At 38.5% G+C, this 22,291-nt stretch overlaps 3 protein-coding genes across 4 annotated transcripts in view; 2 read left to right on the top strand and 1 right to left on the bottom strand.

Annotated features, from left to right (window-relative positions):
* The window catches only part of adora3a.1 (adenosine A3 receptor a.1), a 55,137-nt gene extending 42,543 nt beyond the window's left edge, over positions 1-12,594 (bottom strand). The window contains exons 1-2 of one of the 2 annotated variants that reach the window (XR_013822571.1): positions 12,522-12,594; positions 8,122-8,316 (exon numbers count right to left, since the gene is read on the bottom strand). The gene's annotated coding sequence lies outside the window, so the exon portion shown is untranslated. Of the gene's footprint in view, positions 1-8,121; positions 8,317-12,521 lie in introns of those variants that run through there. The other variant, XM_079884108.1, reaches the window with a different exon arrangement.
* On the top strand, positions 12,295-16,105 carry LOC307166012 (adenosine receptor A1). The gene is made up of 2 exons (XM_079884111.1): positions 12,295-12,950; positions 15,410-16,105. Exons 1-2 carry the CDS (start codon positions 12,562-12,564, stop codon positions 16,035-16,037), a joined length of 1,017 nt encoding a protein of 338 aa, XP_079740237.1. The 5' UTR covers positions 12,295-12,561; the 3' UTR covers positions 16,038-16,105.
* Positions 16,106-18,976: 2,871 nt separating this feature from the next.
* Positions 18,977-21,213, top strand: sys1 (SYS1 golgi trafficking protein). Its single transcript, XM_079884110.1, has 4 exons — positions 18,977-19,421; positions 19,873-20,119; positions 20,633-20,700; positions 20,792-21,213. Exons 2-4 carry the CDS (start codon positions 19,958-19,960, stop codon positions 21,030-21,032), a joined length of 471 nt encoding a protein of 156 aa, XP_079740236.1. The 5' UTR covers positions 18,977-19,421; positions 19,873-19,957; the 3' UTR covers positions 21,033-21,213.
* Positions 21,214-22,291: the final 1,078 nt, after the last annotated feature.

Genomic DNA, 22,291 nt, shown 5'->3' on the forward strand with positions numbered 1-22,291 from the left:
GTGGCTATCAGATGAATTCCCTAGGAGGAGTATTTCACATTCCATTGTATGCGTTTTCCAAACAACGTATAATAACCGACTTCCTGTTGGGCTTTTGTAAAACTTAGAGCACGAAAGTTGTGCGGCCCGATGAGATCTATATGTGTACTAAGTTTCATATTATTACATGCAAGCGTGTTTGATATATGGACCAAGTTTTCGGACCCCATTCCAGGGGGTGCTGTCGAGCCCCTCTGCCACGCCCGGGTACCAGCTTCAGTTCTGACGTGTGTGCAAAATTTCAAGAGTTTTTGAGCATGTTAAGGGCCCCAAAAGTGGCAAAAAGGCAAAAAATAAATAAAATAATCCTTCCGGAAACAATAGGGCCTTCGCCCTTTCAGGGCTTGGGCCCTAATGATTAGCTAATAAGGGTAAATCGACATACTCTGGTAGACTGGAGGGAGCATGAGCATTTTCTATATAGTCTGAGTTAGGTTTTCTACAGAGTTGTACCTCCAGTGGAGGATCTATATTAGATATATTTCTTTCATGTCATAAAACTTTTTTTAAAAATCCTTTAACTTTGTTGTACCTCCAGGTTTAAATGCGATTTTCATTGTGTTCTTAGATGTTTGGACTTGCTGTATATTAGACTGGACGTTCCCTCTGTCAGGCGCTTCCCTGTAGTCTCCGTAATGGATTTACTGGCATTGGGCCAAGTGGAAGTGAACAATGCTGATCCCTGAAGGAACGTTTGGAGCGTATCTCTGGGAGGAGTACTGGATTTCTGAAAGATACGTCTCAGGCCATTTTGTTCTTTCCCTGTAGAGCAATATCGGCCTCGGTCCAAACAACGTGGATTTATGATGTTCATCTCCTACGTTATTATTTTTTCTAACATAGCTTGAGTTCATTCTGCTGATTGAGGTTGAAAAATGTACAATATACCTTTTGGCACTGCAATGAAAAGCAATATCCAAATCAATTCTCATCAGCGGCTCGAAAACCAGGGCTTATGAAACCACACATCTAAACGCTGTATATAATTTGATGCAAATGACAACAGCTGCGAGAGAGAGAGAGAGATGTACAGCCCGTTCAATATGCTGTTCCCGTGTGTACCTGGGTGAGTGTCGATTGTTCAGACAATAATGTTCATTAGATCATTAAAAACAAACCTGAGAAAGCTCTGAAAAACACTTATAGCGGCCAGCCTTCTCGCGCCATTGGCTATTGCAGGTGCTATAGCGTGATTCAATCATTCAATCAATCTTCAGCATTTCGTGTTTGCGTTGTAGCAAATTAGCTCAATATATATATATATATATATATATATATATATATATATATATATATATAAAAAATTAATTTTAACAGATTATAATTAATTATAAATATTTTAATTATTTTTTAGAATTGACTGAAGAAGAATTAATAGTACAAATATTTAATCAGTTCATCCAATGAACAGAAAGCATAATCAATTATTCATTCAAGGAAATATATTATCTTCCTGGCCAAGAAAGAATAACCTTTTCCAACTAAAGTAAATAAAGTACTAGCAGGGTAATAGCATAGGTATCCCTAGATCAAGATGTTTAAGTGACTTTGATATTTTTGTGAGTGGCAAACACAGAGACAATAGAGCGTGAATATAATGGTTTAATAAACGAAACTACGGTAGGCTATACACACAACTAAACTAAGCAACGATTGTATTCAGAATCAAGAAAGTAAAGAAAAGTGAAGAAAGAGAGAGAGAAGAAAAGAGAATGGCAAGATTACAATCAGTTAACCACAACCTACGAGAAACATCAGAGAATCAGGGTCACCTTAAAGGGGCACAATAACTTACAAACGCATCTAAAGGCTGCGAACAGGCACTTGCATTGACTTCGGTTGCTGAACAAGTCCAGATGCAGGAGATTCTTGAGATTCTTGATGATTTCGCCAGGAGTGCGCTGAAGCGTTTGTTTGGGTTCTTGGGGTGGTCCACGTTGAATCCAAAGAAATTAACTTGGTCCCACGTTGAATCCAAAGAAGTTAACTTGAAGATAAAGTTGCCGGAAGAAGACAGAAGAATGTTGTCTCAAAGAGATTGAGCTCAGATCTGAACTAATCAGATACCCTTAAAGGTCCTAACAGTTCACACTCATTTGTTGAGGTGACCAATCAAAGATGGACCGGGGGAAAGTCTTTGTTCCATCTTATTCCCATTTGCATGTTCATGGTGGCATGGAGAATTTGTGCAGTCTTTACACAAAAGTAAGGTAAAAATATCATAATGCAATTTATCATAACATGTTGTACACCATTGCTTATAAAATCAAAAGAGGATTCCTTTGATAACAAGAAAGGGGATTTGAAGACATTATAGCAGTGATACATCATCTTTGGATATCAACATTTGAAGTTACTCTAACATAACTAAAGAACTAGTCATAACTAATAAAACATAGGGACATGCATAAAACACAGGAGAAATACTATAAACATTTGGGAAAGTTTGTGGGTAAGAATGGAATAAGTGTCCTCGTGTATTAGAAGTTTATCTCTATAGTCTTTAACCAAATGGCTAGTGTCGTCTGGTCTTCTGAGGATTGCAGAAACAGTCTCTTGCTGAGATCGTTCAGGAGATAACGGCCTTTGAAGAGAACTGGTTTGAGGGCCGATAACAACAGGGGAGAGGGGGCAGGTTTTATGATGCCTAGAGCATTTTGGATTTAGTCCATTCGTTACAGCGTGTACAAAAGCTTTGATGTTAATAAAGCTCAGACTTTAAGGGAACTAAGTTGCTTTATTGAAACATCACATGGTGTCAGAAGTGGAGCGCTGTAATCAGGAAGCTCGATGACTACTTAGTACCGAAAGTTAACGTTATTCACGAGCGTGCACGATTCCACACGAGGGCTCAAAAGCCAGGTGAAATGGCCGAGGAATATCTTCGTAGCCTCCATGAGCTAGCAAACATTCGCGACAGGCTCGTGATTGGGATTCAGGACCGAAAGCTTCAATTAATACCCGACCTGACATTTAGGCTGAACAGGCTGCCAGCGTTAGTGCTCAAATCAGCGAGGTGGCCGGCGCCGGGGGAAAATTCCACCATAGTGAAAGAGGCAGACAGCACCGTGGCTCGAAACGAAACCAGACGGAGCATGTTACTGACTGGAGATGTAAAAGATGTGGTAGATATCATAAAAAATGTGAAAATTGTCCAGCAAAAAGTGCTGAGTGCCGCAAATGCAGAAAAAAGTGTCATTTCGCTGCAGTTTGTAGAACCCGAGAAGTCCATGATGTCAGCAAACCACAAGAGGTTAGCACTGTAACACATTTCCTGGGTGAGTTAACTCACATTGATGACAAATGTGGAGCATGGTTTGTCACACTCCCAAATCAGGGCACAGACATAGACTTTAAAATTCATACAGGCGCTGACATAAATGTCATTTCTGAGAAAACCTTCTCCATTTTGAAGAAGAAGCCAAAACTTAGTTAATGTGAAACTTGAGAGGTCAGGGAGTACATTGCACTGCAGAGGACAGTTCAGAGCTATGACTAGCTTTAAAGATGAGCAGTATATTTTTGAAGCATTTGTGGTGACTGGTCCCCATGTAAACAATCTCCTTGGTCGTGATGCAGCAAGTGCAATGGATTTAGTTAAGAGGCTGGAAGAGCTCCAACCCATTTATTTTTCTGAACTGGGATTAGTGAAGACAAAACCCATTAAAATCTGCCTGAAAGAGGATGCTGTACCATACAGTGTGCAAACTGCAAGACGGGTGTCCGTGCTCTTGCTTCCAAAAGTCAAGGTGGAGCTAGAGAGAATGGTACAATGTGGCGTAGTTGAGGAGATCACTGAGCGTACTGAGTGGTGCGCCCCATGGTGGCCGTTCCAAAGAAGACAGGGCAAATTAGGATTTGTGTTGATCTGAAACAACTAAATAAAGCTGTAAAAAGAGAGAAATTTGTGCCGCCAACAATTGACAACATCCTTCCTAGGCTAGCATGCGCCGAAGTTTTCTCACTTCTCGATGCAGCTAGTGGCTCCTGGCAGCTTCCAATGGATATAGACTGGGCTAAACTAACAACGTTCATTACTCCTTTTGGAAGATATTTTTTCCGCAGGCTACAGTTCGGGATCACCAGCGCACCCGAAATCTTCCAACGGGAAATGTCGGCAATCCTCAAAGACCTGGAAGGAGTTGCAGTTTTCATGGGTGATATTTTAGTATTTAGCAACACTCCAGAGGAACATGAGCAGCGACTGCAGATGGCTCTGGAAGCCATTGACCGGGCTGGTCTCAAGCTGAACACGGAAAAGTGCCTGTTACGGCAGAGTCAACTCTGGTACCTGGGACATGTCATAGACAAGGAAGGCATACATACACCCAGATACAGCCAAAATCAAAGCTATCACGCACCTTGAAAAGAAGCGTGATAGCTTTTGAAAATCGGACAAAAAGACAAAGATACAAGACTGTGTACTTAATTGCTTTAGTGAGGAAAAGAACTACAATCCCATGAAGCAGTGCAAATAGCATAATCAAATTAAAAAAGGATGGAGGAATATAAAACTACTCATTTATGAATGTTCATTTTAATTTTATTGCAAAATATGCATATATACACAAACATTTCAGTATTTTAAGAGCGTGGGGAGATCAAATCGATTATATAATTTGCAGTGCTGTTTTGGAGCATGTTGCTTTTTTCGACTCTCTGATTGGTGTAATTCTGTAAAGCATAATGGGTAATGTAGTTTTTCACCAGGAATTCCACTGTTAATCGGGATTATTTTAAAAATAATATGACGTCTTCAGCAGAAACAAATACCATGGATTAAAAATCTTTTACCTCACAGTATCATTCAAAATCAATTTCCTTTTGGAGACACCCAGACGCAGCCAAAATCAAAGCTATCACGCACCTTGAAAAGTCAAAGAACGTCTCAGAACTACGGAGAATGCTAGGAATGATTCATTACCTGGGCAGGTATGTTCCTCATCTCTCAACGACCTGTTGAAATGAGATGTAGTATGGTACTGGGGAGCTGTACAAGAGGAGGCCTTTGACAATGTGAAATGCCTAATCACAAAAGCTCCTGTGCTAGCATTCTATGATGTTACAAAGCCCACAGTCGTCAGCGCAGATGCGAACAGCTACGGTCTGGGGGGCGTTGTGCTGCAGGACCATGACGGACAGCTGAAACCAATGGCCTACTGTTCCAGGGCGCTGACCGAAGCTGAAAAAAGGTACGTCCAGATTGAAAAGGAGTATCTGGTGGCCGTGTGGTCTCGTTGCTTGTTTGCTCAAATCTTTCCACCATGATGCTATTGTTGTTAATGGTTGTTAGGGAATCTTTGGTAGTTGCTATGTAGTTGCTAGGGTGTTGCTATGTAGTTCTTAGGTGGTTGCGAAGGGCTTGCTTGCTTGCTTTATTCTCACAGCCACAATGCTAGAGCAGTGAATGGCGGCTAGGGAACTCTGTGTAGTTGCTAGGGTGTTTTTTTCCTTGCTCAAATCTCGACACCATGATGCTAGAGATGTGCACGGTTGCTCTGGAATTCTGGGTAGTTGCTATAGGGTGTTCTGTGTGGTTGCTTATTTGAACACTGAAGTCTCTGTGATATTCCAGTGTCTCTATGGCTGGGTCCCTCCTTCAGTGTAAGCTAATGCCATGCCCTTTATATGAGTTCAATAGTTTGTGTTTAATTGCAGATATTATTAGAGCACTTATCTGACGTAAACAGATTCATTATTGCTCTATGCATCATGCTGGTTGTGCATGGCACATTTACTACTTACAGCTCAAGTCAATAGTCCTATGGGGCAGCCCAAAGCCCTTGTGCTTGATACGATGATCTCTTTCAATTAGATGACAGCATACGTCAACAACAACTCAGGGCTTTATGGTTCTCTTGTCACTCGTCTCTGGAAAACTGCACAGACGGTTATGCTTGATGAGAACCAATAGGTTTGCATGAGCGTTGCATAATGCTTTTCAGATTGCATTTGCAATATTGCTTACCTGTTTTACCTAATTTGTCCATCATATGCAAACAAATGTCAAGACTAGAAACAGCATTGTATTAGGTTTGACCGCAAAGAAAAGTAATAGCACAACCTCACTTCAACACAAATGGTGCTGGACTAGTCATTAATCCAGAGAATGAGCAATAGAGTGCAACAGTGCCTGCCCCCTATTTCATTTTTTCCATTCATTTTTCCATAGGGAATTTAAAATAGTCTTCGTTAAAGAGTTATAAACTATGAACTAAGACAATCAGCTAAGAGGTGAATCACAACAAACTTTGATTTGCAGCGAAAACGTTTTTGAAAATCGGACAAAAAGACAAAGATACAAGACTGTGTACTTAACTGCTTTAGTGAGGAAAAGAACTACAATCTCATGAAGCAGTGCGAATAGCATAATCAAATTAAAAAAGGATGGAGGAATATAAAACTACTCATTTATGAATGTTCATTTTAATTTTATTGCAAAATATGCATATATACACAAACATTTCAGTATTTTAAGAGCGTGGGGAGATCAAATCGATTATATCATTCGCAGTGCTGTTTTGGAGCATGTTGCTTTTTTCGACTCTCTGATTGGTGTAATACTGTAAAGCATAATGAGTAATGTAGTTTTTCACCAGGAATTCCACTGTTAATCAGGATTATTTAAAAAATAATATGACGTCTTTAGCAGAAACAAATACCATGGATTAACAATCTTTTACCTCACAGTATCATTCAAAATCAATTTCCTTTTGGAGAAAATAAATTGAGTTTTTACTTCCAGAACCAAACTGTTGCACTCTATAGTGATGCTTGACTTAGAAAATATCATTAATAATAGTAAATCTAAAAAGTACTGCATTTCTTTGGAATGACATTTATTTAGGTGTCTGCAACATCTTAATGGAATGAAACTAATCAAAGAGATTGCCTTATTAAGACATCCTTTCAGAAAAGCACAAGAACAGCATTTACTTCAAACATCACTGCGCTAGACAGCCTTAAAATGCTTGAACATCCAAAGAGAACATTGTAGAAGTTCTTGGCAAGATGGCACGCCATTTAATTTCATTATGACACAGCTGTCTTGAATACTTGATTTTGATTGGTCGATCGTAACATTCTAAATCAGGGTTTCCTTGAGTTGATGAAAATAAAAGCATAACATTTTAAAATTAAAATATAAACAATAAGAACTATTTAGTTTACCTCCATGTCACGTGACCATTAACCGACATTAGAGACCAATCCAATGCAAATGTGCTGTGTAATTATTGAAATTATCAATGAGATCTCTTTAATGTCTCAGTTGTATCGTCTAGACAACTATATTAAATGGAGACTCTAACTTAAGTCACATGCTACCCACAGTGATCTCACATGCGTCTCCTCTGTTTCAGAAGAAATCTCAATAATATTACAAACTTGTGCTCAGATTTGCAATGATCTCAATATGAACTCAAACATTTCTGAACAAATTCTCCCACAAAGAAATCTGAGCTATGCTATCCACGGTCATTTATAGTTATTATATTTTTATTCTCCAAAGAGCATTTTGTAGACACATCATAGACAGAGCTAATATTGCAATGAAGCATAAGTGAGAATTCCTCTGAGCTCTGAAAGTGCAATAAGATCTTCGTCTGTGTTATGACTCAAAAAGGAAATCTTAATTCTGCATGAGAGGACTAAAATAGATATGATAACCACATAATACTGAGCGGCCCAGGGAACAAGATGAATTGATCATGGTAGGCAAGTGCCTCCCTCAAGACTGAGACGAATCCATTAGCACAATACAGTGAACATTACTGAAAAATTAATTTGATGAAGATGATGTCCGATTTCCTGGGTAGAAACATTTGAATATCAAATTATGTCTTTCTCCATGCAGTGAGAGAGACACAGAGGGATAGAGGCAGGAAACAGAGGATTCTGGGATGCATGCATGTGCCTAATTCAGAATTAAATAAAAATTTGGCTCCCTTTCAGTTCAAGAGTGTGAATTTTAATTGAATTAGCCACGACCCACAGGATGTTGAATATGAATTTTAACTGGAATCGTCAGAAAGGGAGTCGTAGATCCAATTGCAAGAAGGCAGTTTATTGACAGACAAACTCAGAAAGAACGGTCAATACACTGGTGGACTCAATGCAGCAATCCAAAGGAGAGAGAGATGATGAGACAGGAATCAGTCACAGCGTGGTAACTCAGACCGGACAGCTGGTTGAAGAAAACTCAAGGATGATCTCCGAGCTGCTTGGAAGCACAGACGAAATGCAGGAATGACTCAGCTTGGAACTCAGATACAGGAACTAGATGAGAGAACAAAACAAGAGTGACGACCCAACATCAAGCATATCTCACTCCAGCTAGATATAGGCAGCTGACCAGCTGCAGCTGGATGACTGATTGAGTGATCAGCTGGTTACTAGGCAACAAACAAGCTACCACACACACACACACACACACACAGACCCAACACCTACAAACATCAGACAAATACGCAAAATGAACTCACGGATCTATGAACCGTGACAGGAATGACAGGAAAATGAATTTAAGGAACAGAAATGAGATGATATTCAACAAAATGTGCAAAAACCGATGACTTTCTACATGTAGGTGTTTGTTAAAGTTTTAACGTTCCAAAAGTTTTTTTTTTTTTTGTCGTTTTGTTGTTTTTTAAAGAATTGAATACTTTTATTCAGGAGGATGCATTAAATTGATCAAGAGTGACAGTGAAGTGACATTTATAATGTTACAACAATTTTTATTTCTGTAGCAAATTAGCTCTAAAGAAATATTAATAACCAATAATAACTTGTTATAATTGATTATGAATATTTGGATCAGATAATATAATTAACTTAATGTTGTAAATTAATATTACAATCAATTAACCTGTTTTCACTCAGTGTTAATTGTTTATTAATTCTAAGAAATTCTATTAAATCTAAATCTAAATACATTTCCGGGGTTTGGGAAATGTCTTTCTTACTTTACAGTACTACTAAGAGCAAGTAGTCGAAATCTATGATTAGGGACTCCAGTATATGAGCTTGAGACACGGACAACTGTGTGACATGAAGATTTAATTAACTAGACTAAACACTTAAACTACACTAACATACACACACATGCATACAGTTTACCAAGGGAAAGAGAGTTGAAGCAGAATACAGGAAAGCAAGACGTTATAGCATTGTTTGAAATGCAGCAGAACAACAGCCAACCATCAGTTTAGTTCTAACACGCCCTTCTTTAAAAGGGGTAAGGATACTTAATGTATCACATAATGAGATTAAGTTTGATACTTTCATGTCTCACCCATATAAATTAAACTGTCCGGATGCAATTTGTTGAAGCTCCAGTTGATCTTTGCTGATGTTGTCTTGATGAGAGAGAACCATAGGAGTCAGAGGATCTTTGGTGAATGGAAAGACAAGGCCGCAGCCTGGCACAAGCTTGGGGGTCCTTAGAAAACATCTAGTTCAGCATCATCTTCAGGATTTCAGAAAGGGACTAAGAGACTAAAGCCCAATTTATACTTCTGCGTCGAACTCACGCCGTAGCTACGTCGTAGGCTGTGTGTAGCGCGCGTAACCTTCGGCGTACCCTGAAATATACAACTTTACGAGTATATTTGTAACAATGTGTCAATGTGTCAATTCTACGTGGACCGAAAGCGATGTGATTGGTCTGCTAGAACCCCTCCCTCGGGTTTCACATGCTCCCTCTGCATGTGTAATTGCGCATCAACGTGGACAACGACGCAGAAGTATAAATGAAAACCAACAGCATAGAGGCTCTGGCGTCAGCCTCAAATCAGCCTTAAAGGGATAGTTCACTTTGAAATTAAATTTTGGTATGTTTTAGCTTACCTCAAGGGCATCCAAGATGTAGGTGTCTTTTTTCCGCAGTAGTTTCAATTTTGATATTTTTAGGTCAAACCGTTCTTGTCTGACAGTCATATCATGCAGGTCTATGGTCACTGTCTCAAAGAGTGTGCACAGAGTCCAAATTAAAACAATTCCCCATCGTCCAAATTAAACAATTCCCCATCGTAAGTACACATTGATGGCCTAAGACACACGAAACGAGCGGTTTGTGTGAGAAAACGAACAGTATTTATATTGTTTTTACCTCTTATACACAGCCACGTCCAAGTGATCTGAGGGCGCGGGCGCTTCCTATTGTGTGATGTGTGCGCAGACTGGTGCATAGATATATATACACTAGATGTCACCTCGTCCCAATGAACTGCCGTAGCCAAGGCGGCATCTATTGTATATATCTATGCACCAGTCTGCGCACACGTGACGTCACACAATAGGAAGCGCCCGCGCCTTCAGATCACTTGGACGTGGCTGTGTACAAGAGGTAAAAACGATATAAATACTGTTCGTTTTCTCACACAAACCGCTCGTTTCGTGTCTTAGGCCATCAATGTGTACTTACGATGGGGAATTGTTTAATTTGGACGATGGGGAATTGTTTTAATTTGGACTCTGTGCATGCTCTTTGAGACCGTGACCATAGACCTGCATGATATGACTGTCAGACAAGAACGGTTTGACCTAAAAATATCAAAATTGAAACTACTGCGGAAAAAAAGACACCTACACCTTGGATGCCCTTGAGGTAAGCTAAAACATACCAAAATTTAATTTCAAAGTGAACTATCCCTTTAAGAGAGTAAGAGGCTAAGAGGCATGATCTTGAGATCAATGATTTTTAAAGCGTGAAGATGTCACACCCTCTGAATGGTTGTGAGTCAATAAGAAGCTGTTCCCTTTGGAGGGAATTTCTTTATGACCTTTTGTTCAAGCAGGCCTTTGAACATGTAATTTGATTGGATGTTTAACAAAAGAATCTTCAAGATTATTATAATACTAATGCATCACAAAGTTAGCAAAATGTAATGTAAATTAACAAATGGGGGACAAAGATTGGAGTTTATAGAGACTAGACAATGCCACACATATGATTTTGGTAAACCATAGTATGCAAGTCTGAAACATTAACCCAAAAGAGTTTAAAAGAGTACATAGGCCAAACCACATAAAAGGAAAATCATGAGATGGGAAAATTAAGATACATGTTTATACATTTCTCAAGTGGTTATATATAGAATATATAGGATTAAAAGGGTTTATTTCTCCTTCTCAGCAAGAATTAAGTGAGATTCACAACTCTCTGCAAATTCCTTTTAGGGTCGTAAAAAGTCTTATCAGTCTCAATGTGTCCTGTAACAGGACACCGGGTTCTGCCAGTGAGTTAGCTTCATTTCTGATGTTAGTTTTGGGGAAAGTTTCATAGACCTTTGTTGGGAGAGTAAGTTTGCTGGATTATTCATTAAATATAATGAATAATTTGTGTGTGTCTGATTGGTCCAGATGCTACATTTCAAATAAATGCTGTTCTTTTGAACTTTCTATTGATCAAAGAATCCTGATAAAAACTATTTCACAGTTTCCACAAAAAATATGAATCAGCACAACTGTTTTCAACACTGATAATAATCAGAAATGTTTCTTGAGCAGCAAATCATCATATTAGAATGATTTCTGAAGGATCATGTGACACTGAAGACTGGAGTAATGATGCTGAAAATTCAGCTTTGATCACAGGAATAAATTACATTTTACAATGTATTTCAATGGAAAACAGCTTTTTAAATTGTAATAATATTTCACAATATTCCTGTTTTTACTGTATTTTTGAATGCATCAAATGTATGAATGTAACCTGGGTGAGCATAAGAGACTTCTCTCAAAAACATAAAAATGAATTAAAAATGTTACCGACCTGAAACATTGAACAGTACTGTATATAAAATATCAGTTTCAGGAAACAAACAGATAATTAATTAATAAATAATCAAAATTAATATCCGTTTATTTCCAGAAACTAAAACAAAAATACTCATTTTTGGAAATAACCCATTTGTTGTGTGTCTGAACATGTGCATGGTTAATTCCTTCTTACAAAGAAATGTATTGTAAAAAATATTAAAAAATAAAAATTACACTTACAGCAGAGTTTTGTTCCATTTAAATTCTACTTCCTTAATTTAAATTCAAATCACAATTCCATAATCTGATTGCAACTTCAATTCAGCTTCAAAAGGCATTATAAATTAAATTCTAAATGGCACAACTGGTGTTTCAGGTTTGGAAAGTGTAGGAAAAGAGAGATAGTGAGAGAGAAATGGTGAGCGAGGCGAGCAGTGGGGAAGGTTTTAATGCTGCAGAGAATGAACCACCCCTCCCTTTCCCAGCCGGCAGAGCTTCCGCAACAGAAGGAGAAGCAGGAGTTTGTGAAGATGCAGAGAACAAGGCACACGGCAGCTCAAAGTAACTATAGATAACATGGATCTGCTTATGAAGAAGCTCATATGAGTGTTTTTCATGGCATCTATTGACAAGTCAGGCCAGTTCAGCTACTACCAATAAGAAAGACTTCATTACGAGACAGCTATAAAGACTGAGAAATATAATCAAATGAGAGCACATACCAGCATTTGAGGACATCATGAGACTCTTGTAGAAGACCCAATGGAACACGAACAACTGCTACAGATGGCGAAGATGTCAACGGTCACAGTAACTGAGAATTGGGAGAAAACGGACCTGATGTACATCTCCATTGAGACCACTATCGCCCTGGCATCGGTGCTTGGGAACGTGCTGGTGGTCTTGGTGGTGTGCATGAACCAGGGTCTTAGAGACCCGACCTTCTGCTTTATTGTCTCTTTGGCGCTGGCCGATATTGCGGTCGGCGTTCTTGTCATTCCGCTGGCGGTGGTCATCAGCCTGGGTCTCTTCACACAGTTTTACACTTGCCTCTTCATTTCGTGCCTTCTTGTCATCATCACCCAAAGCTCCATACTGTCTCTGCTGGCCATCGCCATCGACCGATTCCTGCGCGTCAAAATCCCCACCAGGTGAGTCTGAAACACTTAAAGATTCAATATTTTACATTTAATAATAATTAATTACAGCATAAAAGTGTCCAATTTAAATAAATAAATAAATAAAATAAAAATCGATCAATATTTTATGTTTACCTGTATATGTCACATGACCATTAACCAACATCAGACCATTGAACATGTAAATGTGTTGTTAAATTATAAAAATATTAACTTAATATATCATGCTGTCCATTTGTGAATCCCTCTTCTAAATAAACCGTATCAGGGTGATGCACAAACATATTTACTATGTTTTACAACAATGTCTATTCATCAGTGCAGGATAATAAAGAGAAATCACAAATGACAAATTTTATGCTAGTTAACTGGCTTTAGATTTCTAGGACGTTACATTTGGTGTGCAAGTCATCAAAGAATGGTGCATAAAAAAGCATTTCGCCAACTTTGTCACAATAATATGACTGTGTTAAAATGACTTTTGCATGACACAAAGCAATAATTTAACATACAATGATTGTCATACACAGCCTTGAGTAGCTTATTGCTATCATGCAATGGCTTTATGATTAAAAAAAACTCCAAGGTTCAATAGTTTAATTTAATAATAATTGTTCTCCAAGCAACGAAGCTAAGAGTTTCTCATAGAATTAGGTGTTACAGTCAGAACTATTTCTAAAATTTGCATTTTGACACATAGAGATTAAACTTTACCTTTAATGCATCAGTTGTGTTTTATCATGTTCCCTGGCCAGACAGCAGGACCGCAATATATCTGTTGCTTTCTTTAATGCAAATCAATGGGCTGGTGTAATGCATGGCTTTTAACTAAATTAAACCCCTGCTGTCTGTCAAAGGGAATGATGTTCACTGGTCTGATAGTATTTTGGCAGCGTACCTAACCACTCATTTGCCTGATGTTTGATCGCATGTGACGTATGCTTATGTAACACATTTGTGAGGAACGGTGAATTTAATATATTAAAATATAAAGAAGAAGCAAGAAGACGATAAGACACGCCAACATGGCTGGGAGTGTCAGACCAACTGCAGCAAGAAGCAATTAAAGACATTTTAAGATGATTTTGGGCAAAATAGCTGAATAATAATATATACAGTAACAAAAAATATGATTTAATGGATTATCACTTTCGACCAATAGGTGGCGCAGTTACGAAACTGGTGTGATGTGGTCAGAGTGAAGTGACAATGACACATATAAAGTTTGGTGTCAATATGTCAAGGCATTGCAGAGATAAAGCCTGAATGGTGCATTTGGCATCATGCCTCAACTTTGCTGCTGTGGTATATGAAAACAGTTTTGTCTATCAACACGAAATCCATAACTTTTAGTCGGCACAGTCTGGAGATGATACCATTCGACTTTGGTGAAAATCGGACAAACGGTCTAGGAGGAGTTTGAAAAAGTCTATGTTCTCGGCGTGACCCAAGGAGTCTATTAAGACCAGTGGCATTACAATAGGCAGATTTATTCAAAAGTTATTAGCATTTTTGGAAATTTTGTTGTAACTTTTGACCAAAAGGTGGCACTGTCTCGAAATCTTCAGGGCATGGTGCTGATGGCACATACTGAGTTTCGTAATGTTACACCAATGCATTTGTTAAGTATAGCATTTTATATCACAATACTGTATTAAGTCAATGGCAATTTCATGTTTTGTTCTATTATAGCTCCAACAAGAGCCACAACGTTTTTCTCATAGTGAGCCCATACATGTGTGTGTCAAATTTGGTGAAAATATCTCATTTTGTTTTGGAGTTATAGACATTTATATGTATAAACATGTAGAAAATGACCCACACCTGACTTTGTTTGCATTTTCTTGCCACTTACTATTAATATTTTGACATTTGGGCATTAGCGTATACCCGACGACCTATGTTTCCGAACTTCCTAAGGTGGTTTTGTCACAATCGGTCTAACGGTTTCGAAGATTGAGTTAGAGACTCCAAATTTGCTATGGTGACCGTTCAGACTGTCCTCTATCAGTGTGCCAAATTTCATAACTTTCCCGCAAGCGGTTCTATGGGCTGCCATGGACTTCCATACGGAAGAAGAAGAAGAAGAATGCCAACGATTTCAAGAGGTGCCTACACACTTTACCAATAATATCACCAAATTATTATTATCACCAATAATAATAATTTGAAATCATTTGGACTTACCTTTATCGTCTAGTCTGGATGATACGTCTGGGAAAAAATTCACAGACTCCACACCCTAGCCATATCTAGAAAGAGAATAATATAGAGATCAATGAGCAACTAACCTCCCATTCAGAAAATGTCAAAATCTTGTTGTGTATTACTATAGTACTTTGTAAAAAAAAAAACTTGAATGTGATGCACTTAGATGTGAGCAATGCATTTACAGAACGACACTTGAATCACCGCTTGCTGTTATATTGGTTTCAAAAAGTAATTGTATTTGTATTGTTTTGTTTTGGCAGGTACAGCATCATTGTTACACAGAGGCGGGCGTGGGTATCTGTGGGTTTGTGCTGGCTCATCTCTTTTCTGACTGGCCTAGTGCCTATGGCCGGCTGGCACCGCAGTCCACCTGGAAATGTCAGTACGACGCCCATCCAATGCCAGTTCACCAACGTCATGTGCATGGATTATATGGTCTACTTCAACTTCTTCGTTTGGGTGGTGGTTCCCCTGACCATCATGACTGGCCTGTACGCAGAGATCTTCCGCGTGATCAAACGCCAGCTCAACCGTCGAGCCGAGGCCACTTGCGACTCCAGCAAGTACTACCGTAAAGAGCTGAAACTTGCAAAGTCGTTAGCACTAGTTCTGTTTCTCTTTGCGCTCTGCTGGCTGCCACTTCATATCATGAACAGTATTGTGTTTTTTTGCCCCACATGCGAAGTGCCCAAGAGTGCTTTTTATGTGGGCATCTTTATGTCACACATCAACTCCGCACTCAACCCGCTAGTGTATGCCTTCCGCATCCAGCGCTTCCGTGATACACTGATTCAAATCATCCAGCGATTCATGCTCTGTAAAACCTCCTCAACCAACCCAAGCCAGCACGGTCCGGGACCAATCACGGAGAAAACACAAGTTCAATAGCAACTAAGACTGAGGGGGGAATTTACTAAGAAGGGTAGCGTACGTTGGAGTTGTTTTAGCATCTGATTGACTAAAGTAACTATGCAACTATGTAACAGCATAAACACACACAAAATTGGGCAATGCAATTTTTCATTTTGCATTCTTATTCTGACCGCTACATTGTGGGGAATGCTGCAAGCCACTCCAATCTGACATTACTGCAGTTCATGCACCTGAATCAGCTCTTTACAGTGCAGAAACAGCACTAGTCTACACTGTGTGTCTGCAAATATGCCCAGTTATAATGCTCTTCTCCACCATTTGATGAATTACTGCTGCCGTGATCACAGGAAAATGGACACAAACATCGCTTTTCAAATGTAATTGTGCAGTTTTGTAAATATGGTGCATTCCATTTTAACCTTATTTGCACAGCAATGAGGCATGTTGCACTGGAAAGAATAACAATGACTTAGGTCAAAGCGCAATGCTATATTGAATAAGGTCCAGTTGAATAAATATAGCCATTTATATGTTAAGAGACTGTAGTTCTGTCCCAAATGATGCACTATACACTCATACACTATGCACTATGTACTCAACCGTGTTGTGTATGAATTTTATAAGGTTATTTTGTCATTCAACATTGGAGACTGATAGCTAATTAAAACAGTTGAGTGCATGAAATGTACATCATTTCACACTTCTTTTTATCAGGTAATTAAGTGTATTATCTTTTTCTTTTCTAAATTTTCAGTGTGAACACACTACATGCACTATATATACTACAAATCGGATTAGAGTAGTGCATAAGTATGCGACGCGCCTTGTATCTTAAAGGGATAGTTCACCCAAAAATGAAAATTAATGATCATTAACTCACCCTCAAGTTATTCCAAACCTGTATGCGTTTCTTTGATCTGCTGAACACAAAATAAGATATTTTGAAGAATATGGGTAACCAAACAATTAATGGGCCCCACTGACTTTCATAGTATAAAAAACAAAATACTATGGAAGGCAATGGGGTCCAATAAACTGTTTGGTTTCTGACATTCTTCAAAATATATTCTTGTTCAGCAGAAAAAAGAAATTCATACAGGTTTGGAACAACTTGAAGTGAGTAAATGATGACTGAATTTTCATTTTTGGGTGAACGATCCCTTTAAGAACTAGTCTGAACAACTAGCAGTTAGTTTGGGGTAATCGGTCTTACTTTAGAGACCAATCTATGTTATGTTATGTAACTGACTTAAAAAGTGCGTGACTGGTGAATAAGACTGTTTTTTTGTGCTGAAATGCCGAATGTAAAACTGACACAGCTGTATAGTGAATTCAGTTCAAATATGGACAGGTACTTCAAAGATCTCTTTCTTTTGAACGTAATAAAACATTTTGTGGCCTGATGTGGCAATAGGATGAGCATTGGATGGTTTGTTAGACTTGTCATGTCATTGAAATGCACAGCAAACAACTAGCTAGTAAATAGATTAAAACGGGACAAATGAACAGTTCTAACCAATTTTCCACCAATGAGCAAAACACACCAATATTCATTACAGTGCTAATACTTCAGTAATGACAATTGGGGAAAATGTGCTAAAACATTGAAATAATAGGCAAACAAGCTTAATAGTCCTCCTAATTATAGGCTTAATTTTCTTTGTTCAAAACATAATTATTTTTCTTTAACTGTACACTTGTTAGGTTAGACAGACAGACTTTGTGCATTACAATATACATTTACTATATCCAGCAAATTTACATAACACATAGCTGTACCAAACTATAGAGTTAGATGATGTGCTTTTATGACAGTCAAGTTAAGAAGAATTTGCATTTAACATATGGCTAAAATTTCAGTAGCACCTCAATGCAGTACACAAGATCCGAGGGGAGGAGTCGGATCTTATATAAGGGGTGGAGATTGGTAGGTTTAGGGGTGGAGATGGGTAGGTTTAGGGGTGGGTTTAGGGATCAGGGGGTGGAGATTGGTAGGTTTAGGTATGTAAGGTGGGAGGAGTTGGATTTTATCCGACTCCTCCCCCCGGATTTTATGCTCTGCAGTGAGGACCATCTCTAAAATTTTCCATTTAACCAATAATTAACTTTCCTGGACTGCCAATATGAACACTGGTATATCATCAAGATTAATATGAAAATGGATTATAATACCTGACTCAAAATACATCATGATCACAAACTACCCGTTTACTGAGATATACATATGTTGACTAAGATATAGATTAGGCTACTAGAAGGCTCAGGGAAGGGTCTAGTAGGCGTTTTTTTCTCAGGCTCAGGTCTTATTTTTATTTCTAAACAACTGATGGGTGAACCAAGAGAGCCAGACAAGAGGAAGCTCTGTGTTACAGCAGTGGTACAGACACTCTGGCCACATAATATGACGAATAAGCCACAACTGTGAACTTTTAGAATGCCAGGCAGCAAGTGAAAACAAAATCTATAAAAATTAACTATAATGCCCTTGGCATAACCAAAACAGGGCCAGTATATCTTTACGAACTCTTGAAGCGGTAATTATGTTGGCTTGACAAACATCTATCTATAAGCAGCCTAGCAACCAGCAACAACACCAAACCCACAACCTAGCAACCACTCAGAACACCGGTCCACGCAGCATATAAAACTGCTTTCAATCTACACACGGTTTAAGTAAATATTAACTTTAACCAAGTTACATTCATCCCCTGTTTCACAGACAAGGCTTAAATTAGTCCCAGACTAAAATGCATGTTTGGGCTGTTTTAACTAAGAGCAACTTGCACTGATATATTTTTAAATAAATCAAAATACTACGACATTATTCTCGTAATGTTTCTACTGTAATCTAGAAATATTTCGACTTTAATTGAATTAATTTTAGAATGTTTATTTTATTGTTTGCGGTTCAGGGCTTCCGTATAATTGAACTAATCCTGGCCGTCTGTGAAACCAGGACACACACTTTCAAACGGTTTTAAATTTCCAAATTGTCAAACCAGAATTCAAACTTTCATTTTCTAGTTTGCAATAATATTGAATGAAGAAGCTGCGATTAAGTTCCACACTCTATGAAATTATAAAACAAGTGAAGCTAGTCAAATAAGGAGAAATAGAATAATAATATCAAGAATTGACTTGAACTGAAACCCAATGTAACATTTCCCCCATTATCTTCCATCGAAGAGCGGGATTATCTGTTTTGATGATGTGAAGTTTGATGATGTGTCGAATCAGCGCCGCGGGACACACAGATGATGACATCAAGCTCTGAACATCGGCTCAAAGTTTCGCATCCGGTTGAAATTACTATTATTAGCCTTAACATATAGCGTTCCCTATCCTTAATTTTAAACTGTCAGTCGTCCAGGATCGTATTACGGATGTGTCTTAATCAGGGTTTGTGTTTTCATTCCATTATAATACTCACAGACAGACGTAAACAAAGTCGCTAGTTAGCGCTGTTTTAGCTAGCGAATGCTAACTTAATAAACAGCCTGTTCGCCGCGGGATTTTACATATACATGCTTGTTTATTTATAGAAAACGGCATAAAGTTGACATTATAATAATTACATTTATATACCTATAAAATACTGAAGATAACACATTATTATTCTTGACTGTAGAATGTTTGAATGCTAACTAGTGCGTATGTTGACTAAAAAGGCTGACCAGCGGTAGGGATTGATTTCTCTTTATCTGGGTTGTTTTAATAAGCTTATTTACGTTTTCGTGGTTACTAAGAAACAAATACCACGTTTTTTGGAGATCTACCATGGTATTCTCAGAAGTGTGGAGGTCTGACAATCAAACTGAATTCTGCACTGTTATTGTTTTGGCATTGACAGGTTGAAACTCAAATCTTGGGGCTCCAGTGAACCCTCCCCTCCAGCCGGTGTGGGGACCTGTGTTGTCCCCCTCTTCTCCTGCGAGATGGGCAGTCATTTCCGCAGCTACATCTGGGATCCGATCCTCATCATCTCTCAGATTGTTCTCATGCAGTGCATCTACTACAGCTTCTTGGGTCTCTGGTTAGCTGGTGTTGATGGTTTGGTCCATACCAGTAGATCACTTGACCAGATATTCAGTTATGAGGTAAGAACCTGTCCAAATAGAGCTGGATGAAATAGTTACAACAATCATGGCTTTCCTTTAGTAAATGTAATGTTATGTGGCACTTATTGTTTACAAGCTGTTTCCCAGGTTGAAACACTGATTGAGCGATTACATGAGACATGATAGACTTTAGTAAGCTGAACTGTTCCTTTCATCATACCTCATTGCTCATTCATGTTTTGTTTTTTTAATGCTATAAGTTGCAGTAAAAAGGAAGAGATGTTTGGTTCATGATTAGCACTACAGCGATCTCTCTCACGCCACATAAAAGAGCATCAAAATGGTATTGTTTGTGTTTCAGGATAAAATTAAAAAGGATCTGAAATCTAAGACTGTGGTTCTTATCAAAAATAACAAATCACAAAGCTTATTGTGATTTTTAGATGAGAATAGATCGATCTTGGCATTTAAAAATCAATATTGGTTCATCAAAATGAAGATATTGATATTGTCAACCCAGCCCTACAAATAACTAGTTTACTTTCTTTCAAGGTTCTTGGGTTTTCAACAACACTGGGCCGCTTATCTATGATGGCGTTTATTCTGAATTCTCTCACATGGTAAGTTAATATTAATGTCTCTTATTCCATACAGTTATCTCACTTTTATCTGCCATCTTAGGTCATTCTTGGCTCTGTTTCTCTTTCTCAGTGCTCTTGGCCTGTGGTTCTTCATCCGACGGGGAAAGCAGTGTCTGGACTTCACAGTAACAGTGCATTTCTTCCACATGATCGGCTGCTGGATCTATAACGCCCACCTCCCAGCCGCCCTGTCATGGTGGTTGGTCAACGTGGCCTGCATGGCCCTCATGGCAGTCATTGGCGAGTACATGTGCATGCGGACAGAGCTCAGAGCCATCCCTGTCAACACGGCACCCAAATCGAACCTATGAGGACTGTTTAGAGACAGATGTGGCACGGCGTATCGGCAGGGCTGGCGTGTTGGCTAACGCCGCTGCGGTTTTCCAGGAGGACGAGCAGAAAGGACTTGGTGATGTATTGGTCACGTCACTGTATTTAATCCGGATGACACTGAGATGTGGCACATGATGTCAAATGGGTTTTCAAGATGCGTCGTATGAGGATGACGACTTCCTGGGACTTCCCGCAGCATTCGCATCATTTCAAAGGGACTATTGTAATTATGTTAAGTAATTATTTAGGATTAACGGTTTTCATCATTCACGGATGGCTACGGAAAATATGAAAGAGATGATATGCTCTCACCGCACAGAAAAGCATCATGTCTTATATGCAAGTCTTTATCTAAATAAAATGCAATATAATTCTGAATTCTTGGATAATGGATCCTAATCCTTTGGAAAGAAATGTGGTTTTCACGTTTTATCAAGTCACCATTTTACAGTTACCAATGGCAGAGTTTCACTGACCCCAAATGCAAGTTTAAGTCAACATGAAATCAAAATGGACCCATTTACTTTCTTGATAGATTGAGCATGTTGTTCCAAAGGACAAAATTAAAAGTGGATGCCTGCTTTTTTTTCTCCTTTTCTGTCATTTAATATCCTAGTTCAATTGGAAATGTCACATTAAGTTAGTAAAATGGGTCTCAGATGCTGTTTAATGTTGACATGTTTACTTCAATGTATTTTGCATAACATTTTTGCAAATGTCTGTCAGCTACAATCAGAATCCCTTTCAAAATTTGTTTGCAATGAGTAATCGTGTGATAAATGCTTTCGTTAAGTTTGTTGGCAAATCATATCAACCACATTTTTTACATATACTCTTGCAATAAATCAGGAACTTCAATATATGTGTAAATGTATGATCCGGCTTGTCAAAAGTGTGAGTCTTGGCTTTCATAATTTTTTTTTCTTTTTTTTTTCCCTGTTAACTTTGCAACATCCTGTTTCTCATACACTTTCAAGCCACATAATACTGACTACTACAAAATACTATAGGAAAGTCTGTGAACTGTCATGCGTCAGGCTCAAAACATATAAGAATTGGTAAAGTTGTTGCAACCTGTTAGACATTGTGTTGTGTTACAGGCATTTGACCAATGCTTTTGCTTTTGGTGGAACTTTGTAGCTTTGAGAAACTGAACAACATAAAACATTAAAGTTGAAGTGCTTAAAGCTGCTCAAGTAAAAGCTGAATGGATTCTCAAACATGTGGCAAAATACTC

The sequence above is a fragment of the Squalius cephalus genome (genome assembly GCF_949319135.1).
Source record: "Squalius cephalus genome assembly, chromosome: 10".
Taxonomy (NCBI): Eukaryota; Metazoa; Chordata; class Actinopteri; order Cypriniformes; family Leuciscidae; genus Squalius; species Squalius cephalus.

What these genes read in the sequence shown, in the direction of transcription:
- LOC307166012 (XM_079884111.1), top strand. Translation starts at nt 12,562, where the DNA reads ATGGAACACGAACAACTGCTACAGATGGCGAAGATGTCAACGGTCACA. An exon ending in CGCGTCAAAATCCCCACCAG is followed by an intron (nt 12,951 to 15,409) that starts GTGAGTCTGAAA and finishes TTGTTTTGGCAG; the next exon opens with GTACAGCATCATTGTTACAC.
- sys1 (XM_079884110.1), top strand. Translation starts at nt 19,958, where the DNA reads ATGGGCAGTCATTTCCGCAGCTACATCTGGGATCCGATCCTCATCATC. An exon ending in ACCAGATATTCAGTTATGAG is followed by an intron (nt 20,120 to 20,632) that starts GTAAGAACCTGT and finishes CTTTCTTTCAAG; the next exon opens with GTTCTTGGGTTTTCAACAAC. An exon ending in ATTCTGAATTCTCTCACATG is followed by an intron (nt 20,701 to 20,791) that starts GTAAGTTAATAT and finishes TCTCTTTCTCAG; the next exon opens with TGCTCTTGGCCTGTGGTTCT.